Source organism: Gordionus sp. m RMFG-2023, chromosome 2 (genome assembly GCF_954871325.1).
Source record: "Gordionus sp. m RMFG-2023 chromosome 2, tfGorSpeb1-WG-v2, whole genome shotgun sequence".
Classification (NCBI taxonomy): Eukaryota; Metazoa; Nematomorpha; class Gordioida; order Chordodea; family Parachordodidae; genus Gordionus; species Gordionus sp. m RMFG-2023.
This window is the reverse complement of record NC_088776.1, coordinates 29,453,521-29,470,571: the sequence shown is the minus strand read 5'-3', so window position 1 is coordinate 29,470,571 and position 17,051 is coordinate 29,453,521. Positions and strand designations below refer to the sequence as shown.

Below are 17,051 nucleotides of genomic sequence, written 5' to 3'. Positions count from 1 at the left end.
CGGTCTAAAAAACGATCCACAAAGTTATCTATAATTTCATAATATATCCTTATTAAAGAACTCCGATTGGAGTCTTTTTCACAATCGAATTCTAGTTTGCTATCAACTAAAAAATCTTGGAAATTTTTAGACGTTTTACGTACCTGTGATAATTTTTGGGGAGTAAGATTAAATTTTGATAAAAGTTTTTCAGCCTTAATCATAATCAAAGCAAAAGAATTATCACTTCTTTTATTTTTTAATATATTGATAGTAGAATCAATACAATTTTTAGCATCCACTAGAATAGTACCTACTGATCGTAGATACTTATTTAGTGGATATATTGTAATTAATATCTCATAAATTATGATGGCTAATATAATGTAATTTATATTAATACATTGAGATAAAAGACCAGAGGCTTCGACTGAATCATGAATTGAAACCTCTGAATTAAGAGTTCTATTAGAAAAGTAAAATAATACTTCATCAATAGCCTCAAAATTCTCATAAATAATGCGAGATGTTTCCAAATGACCAGTCCACCTCTGGTCTAAAAGTCTCTTAAGAGTGTGGCCTGTATATTTACAGGATATGTTAAAACGCCTGAAAAAATTATACAATGTATTTGATAAATTAAAAAAATTAGAAATAATAACAATATTATTATACCAATTTTAAGCCACAAGATGCAACTTGTGGTTGTAGCAATGTATAAAAGGAACATTTTTATTAATTTTTTTTTGAAGAAATGTTTGCACTCCTCCATTTCGGCCAGACATAACGTTTGCACCATCATATGCCTGGCTTATTATATTAGCTAATTTTTTTTTTTTTTTTTTTTTTTTTAAATCAAGATATTACTTTTATTTTCATAAATATATTTCCATTATATCAATAATAACTACATATATATCATACTAAATTAAAATAATATAAAATAAAATAAATAAAATATTATATAAAAACCGAGGTGGGACTACAAGTTCCCAAAAAACATGTGTAGTTATATTTTAAAATTATGATTTGTAGGTTTTGTTTTAAGAAATAAGATTCTTTAGGTTCTGATGTAAGGGCTCTTATCTTATCCCCTATATTTTTTAAAAACTTTAAAGTTCCACTTGGCATATGTCCAAGGGAAGAGATGACAATCGGTGTAAAAATATAATTTGTGAATTTGGAATATTTCATTGTTTTTTTTTCTCGGCTATATCAACCGGATTAGAATTTAAATTTTTTGGGAAAGAAGATACGCATGTGAAGTCCCAAATTAAGGATTTCCTAAAAACCAAGGCACGGAAGTTAAACCATCTGGTCTTAAGCCACCATCTAACGATAAATTTGTAGGCTCCAGGATGTTTAGTATTCGGGCCCTGGTAAGAGAACGGCTAATAGCTAAATTAATTGCTGCATGCCTTGCATGCCTGCCTTGACTATATATACAATTTAGACCATGTCTCCCTTTGGAGTCAACTAATGTTTTACATTTGATGCATGTATGTGGTTGAACAATGTTACATCCAAGTCGATGGCCTATGGCAACTCTTAATTGTTCATCTGATAAGAGGTTACCTAGGTTACGACTTGGTAATGCTTCCAACCATTCATAGCCACTAGTACAGTCAGCATTCTGTAATAGTTGAATATACTCCAAAGGGGGGTTTGATGAGATTATTTTAAAAAATTTTTTAATTAAAGGTTCGAAAAGAGATTGGTGTGTTAAGATCGTGGGTAAGACAGCTTCAGGTGGAGCTAAAGATGTCCAGGCTGTCAAGGCTGAGTTTAAAAGGTTATCTTTAGGAGAGATAAAAGAAGATATCATGGCGTTATTCATCAAACGCGATGCCAAAAATGAGGAAAGAGATAGAAGGTTTAAAGGATATAAATCTAAACCACCCATTTTCGAGGGTAATTGTGAGAAACCCCAATTAAAATCTTCCAATTTAATATTTAAAATATTTTCTAATAAACTTCTAAAAAATTCATGAACACGATTAATAATTTCATTATTTAAAAAAAAGGAAGAAGATCTATAAATATGTACTATCTTTGGTAAAAATAAATATTTTTTTAAAAGAAAAAAGCTCTGGTGTGAAGGAATTTCGTTTAAAATAGTTTCGAGTCCTGATAAGCCTTCGAAAAATTTTTCCACGAACACCTCACAGTTGGAAAAACTGCTTAAAGGTGAACCTAGAAGATTAATTTCACTTTTTTTGATGATTTTAAACCCTTGGACTTTGAGAGTATTTGAATTTAAAAAGCATATTTCCGATTTAGATTTATTTAGAGTAAGGCCTATGTTTAGAGAATTTTTCTCTATATAATCTATCGCTGCAAGAATATTTTTAGAAGGTCCGCAAATGGTACCATCATCTAAATACCATATGTTTAAATCTAAATTAAAAGAGGATTTTAGACAATGAACTAGGTTATGTATACCTAAACTAAAGATCAGAGGGCCCAAAGGGTCTCCTTGTTGAATACCCTCGTCAGAAGGAATTGTATATTCCCCGAATTTGAGAGGGGTTCTACAGCCATAAGACTGTTCAATAAATCTTGCATAAACTGGGAATTTTTCATAAAAAATGTTTAAAAATGTTTTTCTGGATAAAGAATTAAAAGCATTTTTAAAATCAAGCTTACAGACTACGGCGTCTGGAGGAGGATCTTCGATATATATGCGAAGAGAGTGAGCGGCTATTTCGCATCCCCCTTTAGTACCAAAGCCTAGTTGATATGTTTGGAACATTTTTGAAGCATCAGGTTTGATGCGCTCAACGATTATCTTAGCTAATAGTCTCCTAAAAAAAGACCCTATTGCGATTGGCCGAACTCCACCATCAGGCTTAGTAAAAGCAATTAATCTTGCGCCAAAAAGGATTTGGTGAATTTGACTGGGTAAATCATTGTTCAATATATTTTCACTAAGTATTACCAATGAATTTACAAATGTATCTTTATGAGGATTTTTAGGGTTAATTAAAAATTGGAAATAAGAGGGGCGAAAACCGTCAATTCCCCCTGCAGAGTTTTTATTAAAAGATAAAATTGTTTTAATAAGTTCTTCTTTACCTATTTCGATTAAATTAGGTTTTATAGGGATGGGAAGATCTTCAGGAAAAGCCTGAGGGTGCAATTCTTTTAGTAAAGTAAAAGTATGTTCATCAAATGGAGCCAATTTATCATTAGATGAGGCTAATTTAAGAGCTCCACATACGTCCCCTTGGTCTATTTTTTTTGATATAATCTTACATTTATGGGAAAAATTAGATGTTGCCCTTACATCAGGAACGTAATTTTCCATTTCTAAATCATAAAAATGGTCTATTTTATATTTTATACATTCATGTAAAATAGTTTTTTTATTTTTATCTGTAGGTTTAATTAAGACTTTAAAAGGAAAGGTTAAAAGATTCTCCCAAGCTTTAAGGGAATTTAAATTTGAATTAACTTCCATAATAAGTGTTGTTAAAAAATTAGAAATTAAAGACCTTGATTTAAGGGGTAGGTGGATTAAGGTTGGTGGCTTTTCCCACTTTAAAAAATTATCATAAAAATCAGGATAAAAATTTTGGATTACAATGGGGGTTGTTTCAATTTTGTTGTATAAAATTTCATTTGAAGGGGGTTTACCAGAGTTTATACATGGTTTAGACCTGGGCCCATGTTTATAAAAACAAATAGCTTGGGTCAAGGTTATATTTCTATGGCAGGCATTACAAATGCTTGACATACCCATTTTAGAAGAATAAAAAAAGGGAGAAGAGGGTAGGGGGTATGTATGAATGAGTGATTTTTCAAAAAAAAAAAAGTTATTTATTTTTAAAAAAAAAAAAAAAAAAAAAATATATATATAAATAAAAGTTAAATTAAAATTAAAAATTTAAATTTTGTTGTATTAAGAATAATTGAGTAATGTTTAAATAAAAATTTATATTTAAAAAAAAAAATAAATATATAATACAAACTAACTTAAAATCTATATTTTTGGAAAAATATGTATTAAAATTTGAGGTTAAAGATTGTTGTGCAGGAATATCATTGGTTGAATCAAAGAAATCTTGGTGGTAAGTTGAGCAAGCCACATTAATGTTCTTGTACTGTGATTGTTGTGCAGCAATATTGTTGAGCAAGTCACAATAATGTTATTGTACTAATGATTGTTGTGGAGCAATATATAAGGTGGCGTGTAAGGGTTAGGTTATTATGTTTAAGGTCAAAGGGATTGTCAGATATTGGGTAGGATTAAAAAATTAAAATACCATGTCATTTAACAAGGTAGGAAGGAATTTTGGTTGAGATATGTTGATTGTTGTGTTAATATTTCAGGTCGGAATTTAAGAATCAAATTGTAAAATAGATAAATTTATGTATATAGGATTATGAATATTTAAAATGATGTTACAAAATTGCTTGTTACAAGTTTGAGGGTATGTGTAATGTGCAAGAAAACTATGAGAGGTATTGTTTGTAATTTTGATCCTGCACATCTAGGCAATGATGGGTTAAATAGACAGTAATTGGTTATTTTAAAAATATGTAGGTATGATAATAAATGAATGATTCATGTTGTTAATATAATTGTTTAGATTTCATATATAGCTATAGGAAGGATCCTAAGTATACTAGATTATAATCTTGTAAACAGCTGATTGTGAATAAAGAGCTAAAAGCTTGATTATTGCTAGTTTGGGAGAGAAAGATCCAAGGACATTATTTCAGCATGGTATGAATATGATCAAGGACTTATAAAAAGCTGATTGTGAATACAGGACTAAACGGTGTAACTAAGTTATAAGTCTGTCAAACTTTTCGTTAGCAATAATATATGAAGATATGAATCGAAATACACTGTTAATTTCAGAAAGTAATCAACTTTCAAAGTAGAGTTAAAATAAATTTAACAAAGATTGATATACGAGACCTTGACGATATTATTGATATGAGATAGAATAATGCAGAGATCCGAAAATTTAATCATCATAGTGCCTTAGTTTTGTAAAAATTTATTATATAATTTTTCAAAATATTGGTGAATTAATATTTAGATCAGTAAGTTGCTTTAAAATGCAATCTGTAATGCTTTCAGCAGAAAGACACTCTAAATTAATGATTCCTATTAAATTTTCTTGGATTTCTCCAGGAAAAATATAGCGAATTATTATGCTCAGGTTTTCACAACCTGAAGCATCTTTTGTCTCATCAGCCTTAAGACAAAAAAAAGGCATCTCGCTTTTATTATATTTGTCTGAAATATGTTCAAGCACCATTTCTGCCATAATTGATATTACTTCGTTTTGAATCTGTGGTGATGTATACTGGGCATTTTGGAGTATAAATTTCATAATTTTATTTAATTCAGGGTCTTTTTGGGTGGTGTAGGAAAACATTGCTATAAATAGCCCAGAAGAATAAATTATGTTATCTTTTGCAGCATCCGTAATATTTGTTGAACCCAGTGGCGTAGCTAGATATTTTCCTTAGAGGGGGTCCATACATATAAAAGCTGGGGGCTTCGCCCCCAGACCCCTTTAACGGGCCTTCGGCCCTTTTGCCCGGCCTTCTGCCGGGTTTATCTTACAAATCATAATCATATCTTCGATAATATATAATAAATATATTTTTTAAATGCATCAATAATATGTTATTATAATTTAGTAGATTATTCTCAATGACTTTATAATAATACTATCCAGAATAATTTCAATAGTAATATAATATCCTTCCACAAACATCAAAACCAGAAAAATATAATTCATATAAAATCACTTTTAAGTCTTTTAAACGTATAATCTAAAAATAATTTTTGCTCTGGGAGGGGTCCAAACCCGATAACTACCCCCGTAGCTACGCCACTGGTTAAACCAGTCCCACGGAAAGGTAGCTCTTGTATGCTAAGAAAATCAAATATTGATTTAATATAATATTGATTACGATTAATTTGATCACCTCCCAACATTTTCGTTATTTCTGTACCTTTGTTTATATTTTGATTTTTATCATGCCATATTGTAATTGAATTTAAATGAGCTTTTGAGCTCTCGTGTTTTAGCAGTCCCTTCTTGGCAGCTAACGCATCTTTCCAATTTCTGAATCCCGTTTGTCCAAATTCATCACTTGGATTACACAAGTATTTCCTACATGGAAAACAAAAGGCAGCGTCAGCTTCTACACTATACTCCAACTAGTCTCGGCCTCTACACCATGATTTTTGAAATGATCTTTGCCTTCCATGGATATCTTTTTTCGCGTAATTGTTTAATTTGATTTGATTTGGTTTATTCTGGCCAAGGTCACCTGGGATTTGAATTGAACCATTAGAGGACTTTTTTGACACTAAAAATATTATAATTAATAAATTGTAATGAGGGAAAGGGTCATAAATAATAATGGTCATCAGGATGGGCGAAGGAAGGGCATGCTGAAAATAAACAAACACAAAATTTATCTTGTATTTAAGATACAAGTATTTGCTATACTGTAGTGCCCAACCCTGATGAAGATTATCAGTAAAGTTGATCAGTAAATTTATAGATATTCAGTATTAAAAACGGTCATAAACATTATATCTTTAAAGATTAACAAAAAAATATAATATTTTTATATTTATAAATCAATTACTAGTTGCCTCTTGACAATGAGAGACTGAGCTGCTAGATGAAGATTATTGAGTCTCTTCTTCCTCTTTATTTGTTTTAAAATCAAAATGTAATAATGAAACACCATAATCTCCTACTCCTATTGATATTGTCAAAAATATATAAATAGAAAAATTTGGGTTAAATTTTATACTATTTACTATCTTCCTCCTTCTGAGTGTAGTGAGGATCATTTTCTAGATTATTAGCTTCATTCATATCTTGAAATATGAGTGAATATATTTATTTTAATAATTAAAATTATTATACAAAAATGATAATATTAATAATAAATGTCTGTCTCTTATCTTATATATAATAAATATATATGAAATAATATTATATAGGTATTGCCCTATATCAATATCATATAAGTCATGAAATAATATAAATTTATACTAACTATGAGGAATCAGTTTCTGAAATTTCAGATGTAGTATTACTAGTAGTTTGTAGAGGTGATGTTGCTTGACATTTGTTTAACTTTAACTTAAAATAAGAGTTAATAACTGATTGTTTCTTCATAATTTTAAAATAAACGCTGTAAAATAAAATAACTGGTTATATATTATAATATAAATGTGATACCTATAGAGAATGTTATACACAACAAAAGTTAATGAAAAAAAAAATGAATGAATGATAATTTAATATTGGGTAAAAATAAAAATAAAACAGGATAGAAAAAAATTTACAAACTAGACATGTTTGTAGAATAAATATTCAAAATTTATTTTAAAAATATAAAAATAATCAATTCTAAATAGACATGTTTTTTGAATATTTTTGAATAAATATTCAAAATTTATATTAAAAATATAAAAATAATCAATTCTAAAAAAAAATTCAAATTTGGGGGGGGGGGGCAAAAATTTTTTTTGTAGGGGCCAAAGATTTTTTCTGGGAACCAGGTTTGGGGGCCAAAAAAGTGGTTACGGCCCTGTAGCGGCCTCATTTATATGGGGGCGAAGCCCTCATACCCCCATTTTGTTCGCCCAGTCTTCGACCGGGTTCCCTTAAATGGCTTCTTTGATTTACATGATAATTATTACTTCTTATTTTTTGAAAATAAGTTCAAACGTTTTACATTTTTAGTAAAAAAACAATAGTATTATACGATAATCATATATTTTATTTTAAAAAAATACACATATCTAAAATCATATTCATTACCTATATAAAATAATATTCATTGAAAATATATATTTTATATTAGATTTACAACGATATTACACTATAAAATCAAATCATACATCACATGTTAAATATTAAAAAAATGCATAGTCAATATATTAAATCAATTAATTATAAATATAAAATTATAGCAGTCAATATTACAGAGAATATAATTATTGCACTTTTATATAATCAGGCACCGATCATATTGTAAATAATATTAATAAGATTCTAATAAAAGAATTAAGAAAATATATAATTTTTACGTTAATAAATCTCTCATTAACTTTGAACCTTTGCGCAAATATACAGGAATATCTTCTAATTCAATCTACGTTGTTCGTTCAACTGACATCATTAAAAAAGCTTCTAATTTTTCTTGGTCAATATTAGCTCTCAGATTATTTTTATAATTTTTAATTTACTAAATGCTTTCTCGCAATTAACCTGCGTAAATAATAAATAAAATGTATTCATATGCCAAAAAAATATTAGTGTCACTTGTATGCATATGTATCTTTTAAGAATTTCATACACGCATATTAAACACTTGTTACATTTATTATCACACTCTGATTTATTATCATATTGAAATATTCCATCTTCTTCATTTGTCTCTTCACTTTTACATGCGATATCTTTGTCCGTTTCATTTAATTCGGCTACCAAATCTTTGAATACACTGGCAAATGAACATAATTTGTTATGAAATTTAACACTCAATATATATGCCAATTGTGCCAGTTTTTCTATTGCCTTTTTAGAAATACCTTTACTATTAATTTCATCAAATGTCTTGGATGCAAATATTGCATATTCAAGATAATCTCTCAATTCGCAGAAAGTAATTCCGACAAGCTGTTTATAATTTGATCAATTATAGGACGAAATAGTTCGAACCTATAAAGGTCAATCGATTCTTGAGGACGTTAACTTGGCATTTGTCACTATATATTCTCTTCGCTCGTCCTATTCGAACTTTTTACAGAGCATTTTGTACTCAGTCCGGGAGCTATAAATATGAAAATGTTTCATTTAAATTAGCAGCCATTTATTGCTTTATTTTAAATCGATGTATTAATCGATGATACAGAATTTAGCATTTTTTTTCATTTTTCATGCTGACAAAGTACCTAATTTTTTAGTTTGAAGATATGACAGTGGCCCCATTATTTTAAAAATTTCCCAAATATTATAGCTGTATTTATAGTCTTTAATTTACATAAATTATCAAGTTTTTGTCTCAAATGATCTATTATCTATTATAAATTAAAGTGCATTTGTCGTTATTGGGAGCAGTCTCTCTTTACCATATATCCTCTACGGGCTTTTTCACGTGCCCATCATCTAACCTATTTTTTGCAGCCTTCTCAACTTATGGCCAGATGTATTATTCTGTTTCACCCAAGCATCCATCCTTTTATCTGATTCACCGACCTGGATTTTATTTGATTTCAATGAATTAAGAACAAGAAATGTTGGCTATATTATTTCTACAATAAATCAATGTATAAAATATAATATAATAAATTTATCAAAACTTAGCTTTCACTCTACTCAACAGGAAGCGTTTTCACTTCATTTGAAAAAAAAACAAAGAAAAGAATGTGGTAATGATGTGTAGCGTCAAGCGATATTATTGATATATTATGCATTAAAATATAGTAAACGACATGACAATTCTCAAGGAATGTGATATTCAAATCATAGAGATATCATTAAAAAATAAATGATAAGAGAAAATAATGTGAACATAATAATATTTTTTTTCTAATCGGCCTCTATTTTGATATTTTCCACTGATCAGCCTCAAAAATCTACATTTTCTCGCGGCCTCGTGGGCAAAATGCTCACCGGGTCTTATGGCCAGTCCGCCCCTGGAAAGAGTATATTAATTTGAAGTATTTTTCTTTTGCAGTAGAGATGGCCAAATCAACATGAACAAATCTAAGAGATTGCTTTATGAGGAGCATAAAAAATTAAAATCTTTAAAGTGTGGGTTAGGGGCTAATCATAATCACACTTGGCAATTGTACTATAACTTGGCTTTTCTAATTCCAGCCATACAGCCAGGGAAACGGTATATAAACTTTAAAAAAATAAATCCTGTTATATCTAATATTGATGAAGCACATATGGCTAGATAAATGTTTGAGCAGATAGATGGAAATGAAAATTACCAATATGAAGATGGTAAATATACAAATTTTTGTTATGATTTTATTATTACATAGCTGTTGAAAAGGTGAATCCATCATTTTAAGGAATGATTGTAATTATATTTTATATAAATAATATTATATATATTTAGCATCGCCTTCACCTAGTATAAGATCATATGTATCTTGAAAAAAATTAAATAAAAAGTGGGATATTGATAAAGGTAATTTGCATTTGTAAATATATTTATTATTTTAAACTAAATTTATTTGAGCAAATTCTTGAAATTGAAAAAATAAAAGAAAAAAGATTATCAACAAACTCTTGGATCAATATTATGATTGAGCAAACCCTTGCAAAAAGATCAAGGAGGGGAATTAAAAACTAATTATAATCATTTTTGATATATTATATGATTATGAATGAAGATTAATAAAAAATATTATATTGCATTTTATTTATTTTATTGAAGGGCTCTTATATTTTATTAATCAAAATTTAATCTCACATTGTTTTTATTTAAAATACTCATATAATAAAACAACATATATACCTTATTTTCATTAAATAATTACAAATCAATTATATAAAATGATAAAAATAGATTAATATTTTTAAAATTTATTAGATTATAAAATTATAATTGCCATGATAATTTATTTCTATAAAATTATTCGGAAAAGACATAATATCTTTAGAAACCTATGAGGGGTTTTTTATATATATAAAAGATTTCTTAAATAACCTCAATTTTGTTTAGGATCTTGAGTATCCTTGGGGTGGAGATCTATGTTTTCTCTATCAATCACCAAGTTATGTAACAGCGCACAAGTTTTATAATTGTTTTATTATTGGTAACATTGGTATCCATGGCTCGATTAAGAATACGTCATCTCATATAATAAAACTTTTCATGATTATTTATAAATTTTGGGAAAGTACTGCGAACTTTACTTCCTCATCTTTTCTTTAAAAAATTACAATATGCTTGTCGCAACTACTATGAATGCTATGTCGCTTACGACACATCAGCCTGTAGATTAATGTCGTGTCACTGTCACTCTCTACTGTGAATGTGCGCCCTCTGAAAATAAAGGCTCGTGATGTTGAAAAGCCAGCTGACATTGATAGATATTATTTTCTACTTAAAAATATACTTACTGGCTCCAGAGCATTAAGGGTCTTTGATTTTGCCGAATATTGTAGATTTGGTTTGGTTTCTAATGTAATTAATATTTCTCCTCATTTAATATAAACATCAAGCCTTGGCGTTGTTAACATAGCTCTAAACTAATCACTAACTAGAGAGATTGGAATCTGGTTCGAAAGCATTTAGATCTTAGTAGAAACTACTAATTAAGAATTCAAAAAATTTATATATTATATACCCCTCCCTCTTTCTTCTTGTAAATGATAATAACTTTTTTTAATTTACATAAGATATACCTGTAAAATTATTCAGATGTTCTAAATCTAAATAATAAAATTTCCAAATTCAATATACCTAAACCATTCCTTTATTATTTTCATTGTAAAAAAATAAAATATTATGTTTAAATTGAGTAACATAACATCAGTGGCATCACTAAGGAGGGACGGGCAAGGGCTCAAGCCCCCTGAAATTTGAATAACCTCCTGAAGCAAAAAAAAATATTTTTAATGGCTTCCTAATATCCTCTTGAACTAAAAATAAATTTTTTTGATTGCCCCCTGTACGATTTCTTTTATAGTTCATATAAGTTATAAATAGATTAAATTTTTTTAAAGACTATCTAAATTTTTATTAAATAAATACAATTTTAATTGTTGGATTAGATTAATACATATAAATTATATTTTCACTAGGTCAGCTTGCAATTAAATTCTGTGTATAGAATAATCACTCACTAAATATTTATTAAGCGAAGCTTAATTGACTTTTATTATTTAGATTATTATATAACCTTAATTTAATTAATATAAACAAATTTAATATTGAAATTAGCCGAGTTCTAAATCACTAATATTATCCATTTTCAAATTTAATTACCATTCCTCTTCCTAAAAACATTTTCAAGGTCCAAATAAATATAAGAGATTTATTTACAAAAAGTAAGTAGACATAGTTTATAATCCTCTATTATATATAATTAATTATAATATATTAGGTATAACTTCAGACGTATTCGACAGTTATATAATATATTACAGTTAATTTTTTAATAAATTAATAAATGCTTTTTATAATAAATATAAGTAACAATTTGCATTCAATTCTTTAGCGCCATCTATTTATTTAAAAAATTAAAGATTAAACATCATTTTATTAATCCTACAATGGATGTAATAAATTAGATATATTTTCTTCTCTTTTTTTATGTGTTTTTAGGAAAGCTATTTTTTTCTTCTTTGAAAGACAGTTTTGAGTTAAATTTTTAATACGAGTATATTTTTGATATTATTACAAACTACTATTATTTTATGATATAATATACCAACAGGTGGTTGCGTCAATAATATATAAAATCTCAATTGCTTTCATCATATCACTAAGTTCTTATTTTATAGTAACAAAATGTGTCATTTCTAATATGCAATCCTTGCCATGTAAATCAGTGGCGTCTCAGGAGGGGGGGGGGCGCAGGGGCTCAAGTCCCCTGAAAATTTGAATCCTCTGAAGCAAAAATTTTTTTTTAATGGCTCCTTAATATCCTCTTGAAATAAAAATAAATTTTTTTGATTGCCCCCTGAATGATTTCTAATTCCATTAAGCAATATATAGATTTAATTTTATTATTTAGAAATTAATAAGAATATTTAATTTTTATTAAATGAATACTATTTTAATTATTATAATAGATTAATATATATAAATTATAATTTCACTATGTCAGCAATCAAATTCTGTATTAAAAATATAATATCAATAACTCACTAAATATTAATTTAGCTTTAACAGTTGTAGTTTAATTGTCTTTTATTATTTAAATTATATTAAATAAATATAATCATATATTATTTGAAAATAACAAATTTAATATTGTAATTAGCGGAGTTTAAAATAACTAATCAACTGTATATTTATTTTTAAATTTTATTATCATACCTATTCTTAAAAATATTTTCAAGGACCAAATAAGTATAAGAGATTTCTTTATATAAAAAAAACACATATAGTTTATAATCCTCTGCTATTACAGTTGTTTATAAAATATTAGATAAAGTGCCACTTTGATAGACGTATTTGACAGTATTTATTATAATATTGCAGTTAATATTATAATAAATTTTACTAATAAATAGTTTTGATAATATATATAATAACAATTAGCATTCATGTATTTAACGCCATCTATTTAGTTTATAAATTATTTAAAAAATGAAACATTTTATTATTCATCCTGCAATAGGTGTAATAAATTTGATATTTTATCTTTTCTTTTTTTACGTTAGAAAAGCTATTTTTTTCTTTTTCCAAAAACAGTTTTGAGTTAAATTTTTAAGTATATTTTAAAATATAATATACCAAAAGGTGCGACAATATATAAAATCAGAATTGTTTCATCATATCATTCTGGTCCTTATTTTATAGTTAGAAAATGTTACATTTCTAATATGGAATTGCCGTGTAAATAACTCCAGGCTTCTATATATTTGCATAATTATTTCTTCCAAAGATTTTAGTGTTTTTATTTTATCAATTTATCCAACATAATATTCTGATATTAGTTTACATCGTGAGTGTCATGGATATTACTGCAAATTAACCAGCATCTATTATTTGTGTTTCTATGTGATTTAAGATTATTACTACAACGGCTGAGAGCATATGTTTGCATATTATAGATAAACAATAATGGTGAACTGTGTAGTCGTTTATATATCATTTAAAATGAAAGATAATCTTTTAGAAATTTAATATCTTAGAATAATTTTCTTGATTACTTATCTAGCATCCATCATGTCATCTAAAAGGAAGCTCTAACCATTATATAGTTTTATGATTTGGATTGGTCGTTTATACTCTCATCTTCAAAAATTGTTGATTTGGTTTAGGCCTATAAATTTTTCCTAATTAGTCCATTCTATAAAACATTGTCTAAAATGGTAACAGAGATTATATTAGTTTAATAACCTTTTGTCAATGTAAGTTGGTAAGAATTATATTATTGCATTATATAGTTTTTAAAAACCATTGTCAATTGTGGCATATGTATGAATTAATTAATCTTTTTTATCACTTGTAATTCTTTAGCAAATTTTTTTATATCAGCAATCGAAAGTATTTTATACTGTAAATTTTGTATTAAAAAATATTATTTTTAGATATGACTTGTATTGTTTTAATTATTTATATGCCACTTTATTTTGTATGCATAATATACTAAATTTGAAATTCAGAATAATTGTTCAGAGTTAACAAATTTAAAAAAAAGTATAATATATCAATATAAAACCCGTCTGAAGGCCGGACAAAAGCGGGCTTAAGGCTCAAAAATTGGGGGGTATGGGAGGCTTCGCCCCCCCCCCCATAAATTTTTTTTAGTTGAGCACCCTGAGATTGTAAAGGCTAGCCACGCCCCTGATGTAAATTACTCATGGCTTCAATATATTTGCATAATTTCTTCTAATTATTTTTAGTGTTTTTGTTTTATCAATTTATCTAACATAATAAATTCTGATATGAATTAACATAGTGGGTGTCATTGCTATGACTCCAAATTAACTAGCATCTATTATTTTTGTGGCTATGTAATTTAAGATTATTACTATAGCTAGCTAAGCAATAATGGTCAACTGAGTAGTAGTTATAATCATTAAAAATGGAAGATAATCTTTTAATATAATATCTCACAATAATTTTTTCGATTAACTTATCTAGCTTCTATCATGTCATCTAAGAGGAAGCTCTAACCACCTTATAGTTTTATGTTTTGGATTAGTTGTTTATATTCTCTTCTTCAAGAATTGTTAATTTGGTTATACAACCTATAAATTTTTCCTTATTAATAAATTCTATAAAACATTGTGTAAAATTGTAACAGAGAGTTATAATAGTTTTATGACCTTCTTTTAATGTAAGTTGCTAAGAATTATATTGCCTTATGTGGTTTTCAAAAACCATTATCAATTGTAGTATAAATTAATTAACCTTTTTTGTCACTTGTAATTCTTTAGATGCAAAATTTTTTATATCAGCGAAAATATTTTATACTGTAATAAATAGATTTTGTATTAAAAAAATATTATGTTTAGAAATTTGTATTGTTTTAATTATTTATATGCTAGTTTATTTTGTAAGCATAATATAATAAATGACAAAATCTGAAATTCTGAAAAATTGTTCCAAGTTAGAAAATCTTAAAAATGAATTATATATTAATATAAAACTAGGCTGAAGGCTGGGCAAAAGCGGGCCAAAGGTCCACAAATTAGGTGGGTATGGGGGCTTTTCCCCAAATATTTTTCAGTTGACCACCTGAGAATGTAAAAACTAACGACGCCCCTACATAACATATTATATAAAATATTCTTCACGCAAATTTGAACATTAACATCCCATTCCAACAAATTGTTGCATTTTTTCGATTCGTCTTAGTAATTGTAGCACCGGCCCTATAAAAATATATATTTACTGGTTTCCAGCTAATAGACAATGACGCTTTTTGTTATGCAATCAATTACGCTTGGGCGTACCTTTCCTAAACCATTATATTTGCATTTAATGAGATCAATCGGCAGGTGCGTATGGGAGAAACGCACTCCACTGTAAATTTATATCAAAAAATTAGCCGACATGATAAAATAAATACAATAATAGCTTCTTTTTTAAATAAAGTCAATTTTCCCTGTATTTTAGAACCGACATCTTTTTTAGATAAAAAACGCCCTGACGGCCAAACAATCGTATCTTTTTTAATGGGAAAGTCTTTAATGTGGGATTTTACCTGCATTTATCCCATGGCCCCATCTAATAATCTGCATAATCCCCTTAATAGAGCTGAATCTCTAAAAAATCAAAAATACTCGCACCTAATGGGTGGAAACCCCTTTGTTTTCATAGCAGCTACATCAACATACTCTTTTGGACGAGCGTCATTAGATCTCTTCAAATAATATCCAAATCAATCAAAATCATACTTTTCCCATTTTATAAACTCAAACAGAAAATAGCCATTCTTTAATCAAATCTAACTATCAAATATTCAAAACATCTTGGCCCCACTTCGCCACCTGATTTTTTTAAATATATTTTACCATATACTTTATATTATACCATCCATGTTAATTTTTAAATAATAATATTTTATCATATTTGTATATGAATTTTAATAAATAACAATAGAAACTTATTTGTCGAGAGCTTTGAGAAACCTTTGAGTTTCTAGACCACCAATCTATTATATCAACGGGAGCTACCGAATCAACTAGATTTCGACTTATTCTGTAGCTAGATTTGGTATAATGTGCTCATTCCTATATATGAAATATTTCAAATAAATAATTATATCATCGAACCCATTGTGAACCTTGTAACTAATTATGTTTCACGATATATCCATATTTAAAAATTCATTTTTTTGATTCTATACTTAATTAATTCATGTTTTATATTCTTAAAAATTTTAACCCAATATATTGTAAATGTATGGTGACATATGGCATAATATCAACTCCAATAATTATTATATTTTTTGTTTAATTTAACCATAATATTTTAATTTAGTTCCCCCAATAGAATTTCGAAAATATTAGCTAGGAGGTTTTGTAATAAGTGTGTTATATAAGTATTTATAATTACTTTCTTAGCTCATTTAAAATACTAACTGACATTAAATTAGATTGAGCATTTTCTCTTCCCGAAATCATAAATTGATTTGATTTAGATGTAATGTAGTCATTTTTGCAATCTTTTTTATATTTTTAAAATGTTGCAAATGTATGCTACCAAAATCAAAAAATCTACTTTTCCTACAACATCTATAATAAAATGCAAATAATGGAATAGCAAGAATATAAATTATTAATTATTGGTCAACATAACTTGAGTCTTTCAATTTACATACACGTTAAAAATAAACAGCCTTTCACTTACCCCCTAAAGTAATTAATAAC

General features: G+C 27.5%; 1 protein-coding gene across 1 annotated transcript; it reads right to left on the bottom strand.

The window, feature by feature from the left end:
- Nucleotides 1-1,252: 1,252 nt before the first annotated feature.
- On the bottom strand, nt 1,253-3,286 carry LOC135924240 (uncharacterized). The gene has a single exon (XM_065459292.1). The coding sequence runs from the start codon at nt 3,284-3,286 to the stop codon at nt 1,253-1,255; it is 2,034 nt and encodes a 677-aa protein (XP_065315364.1).
- Nucleotides 3,287-17,051: the final 13,765 nt, after the last annotated feature.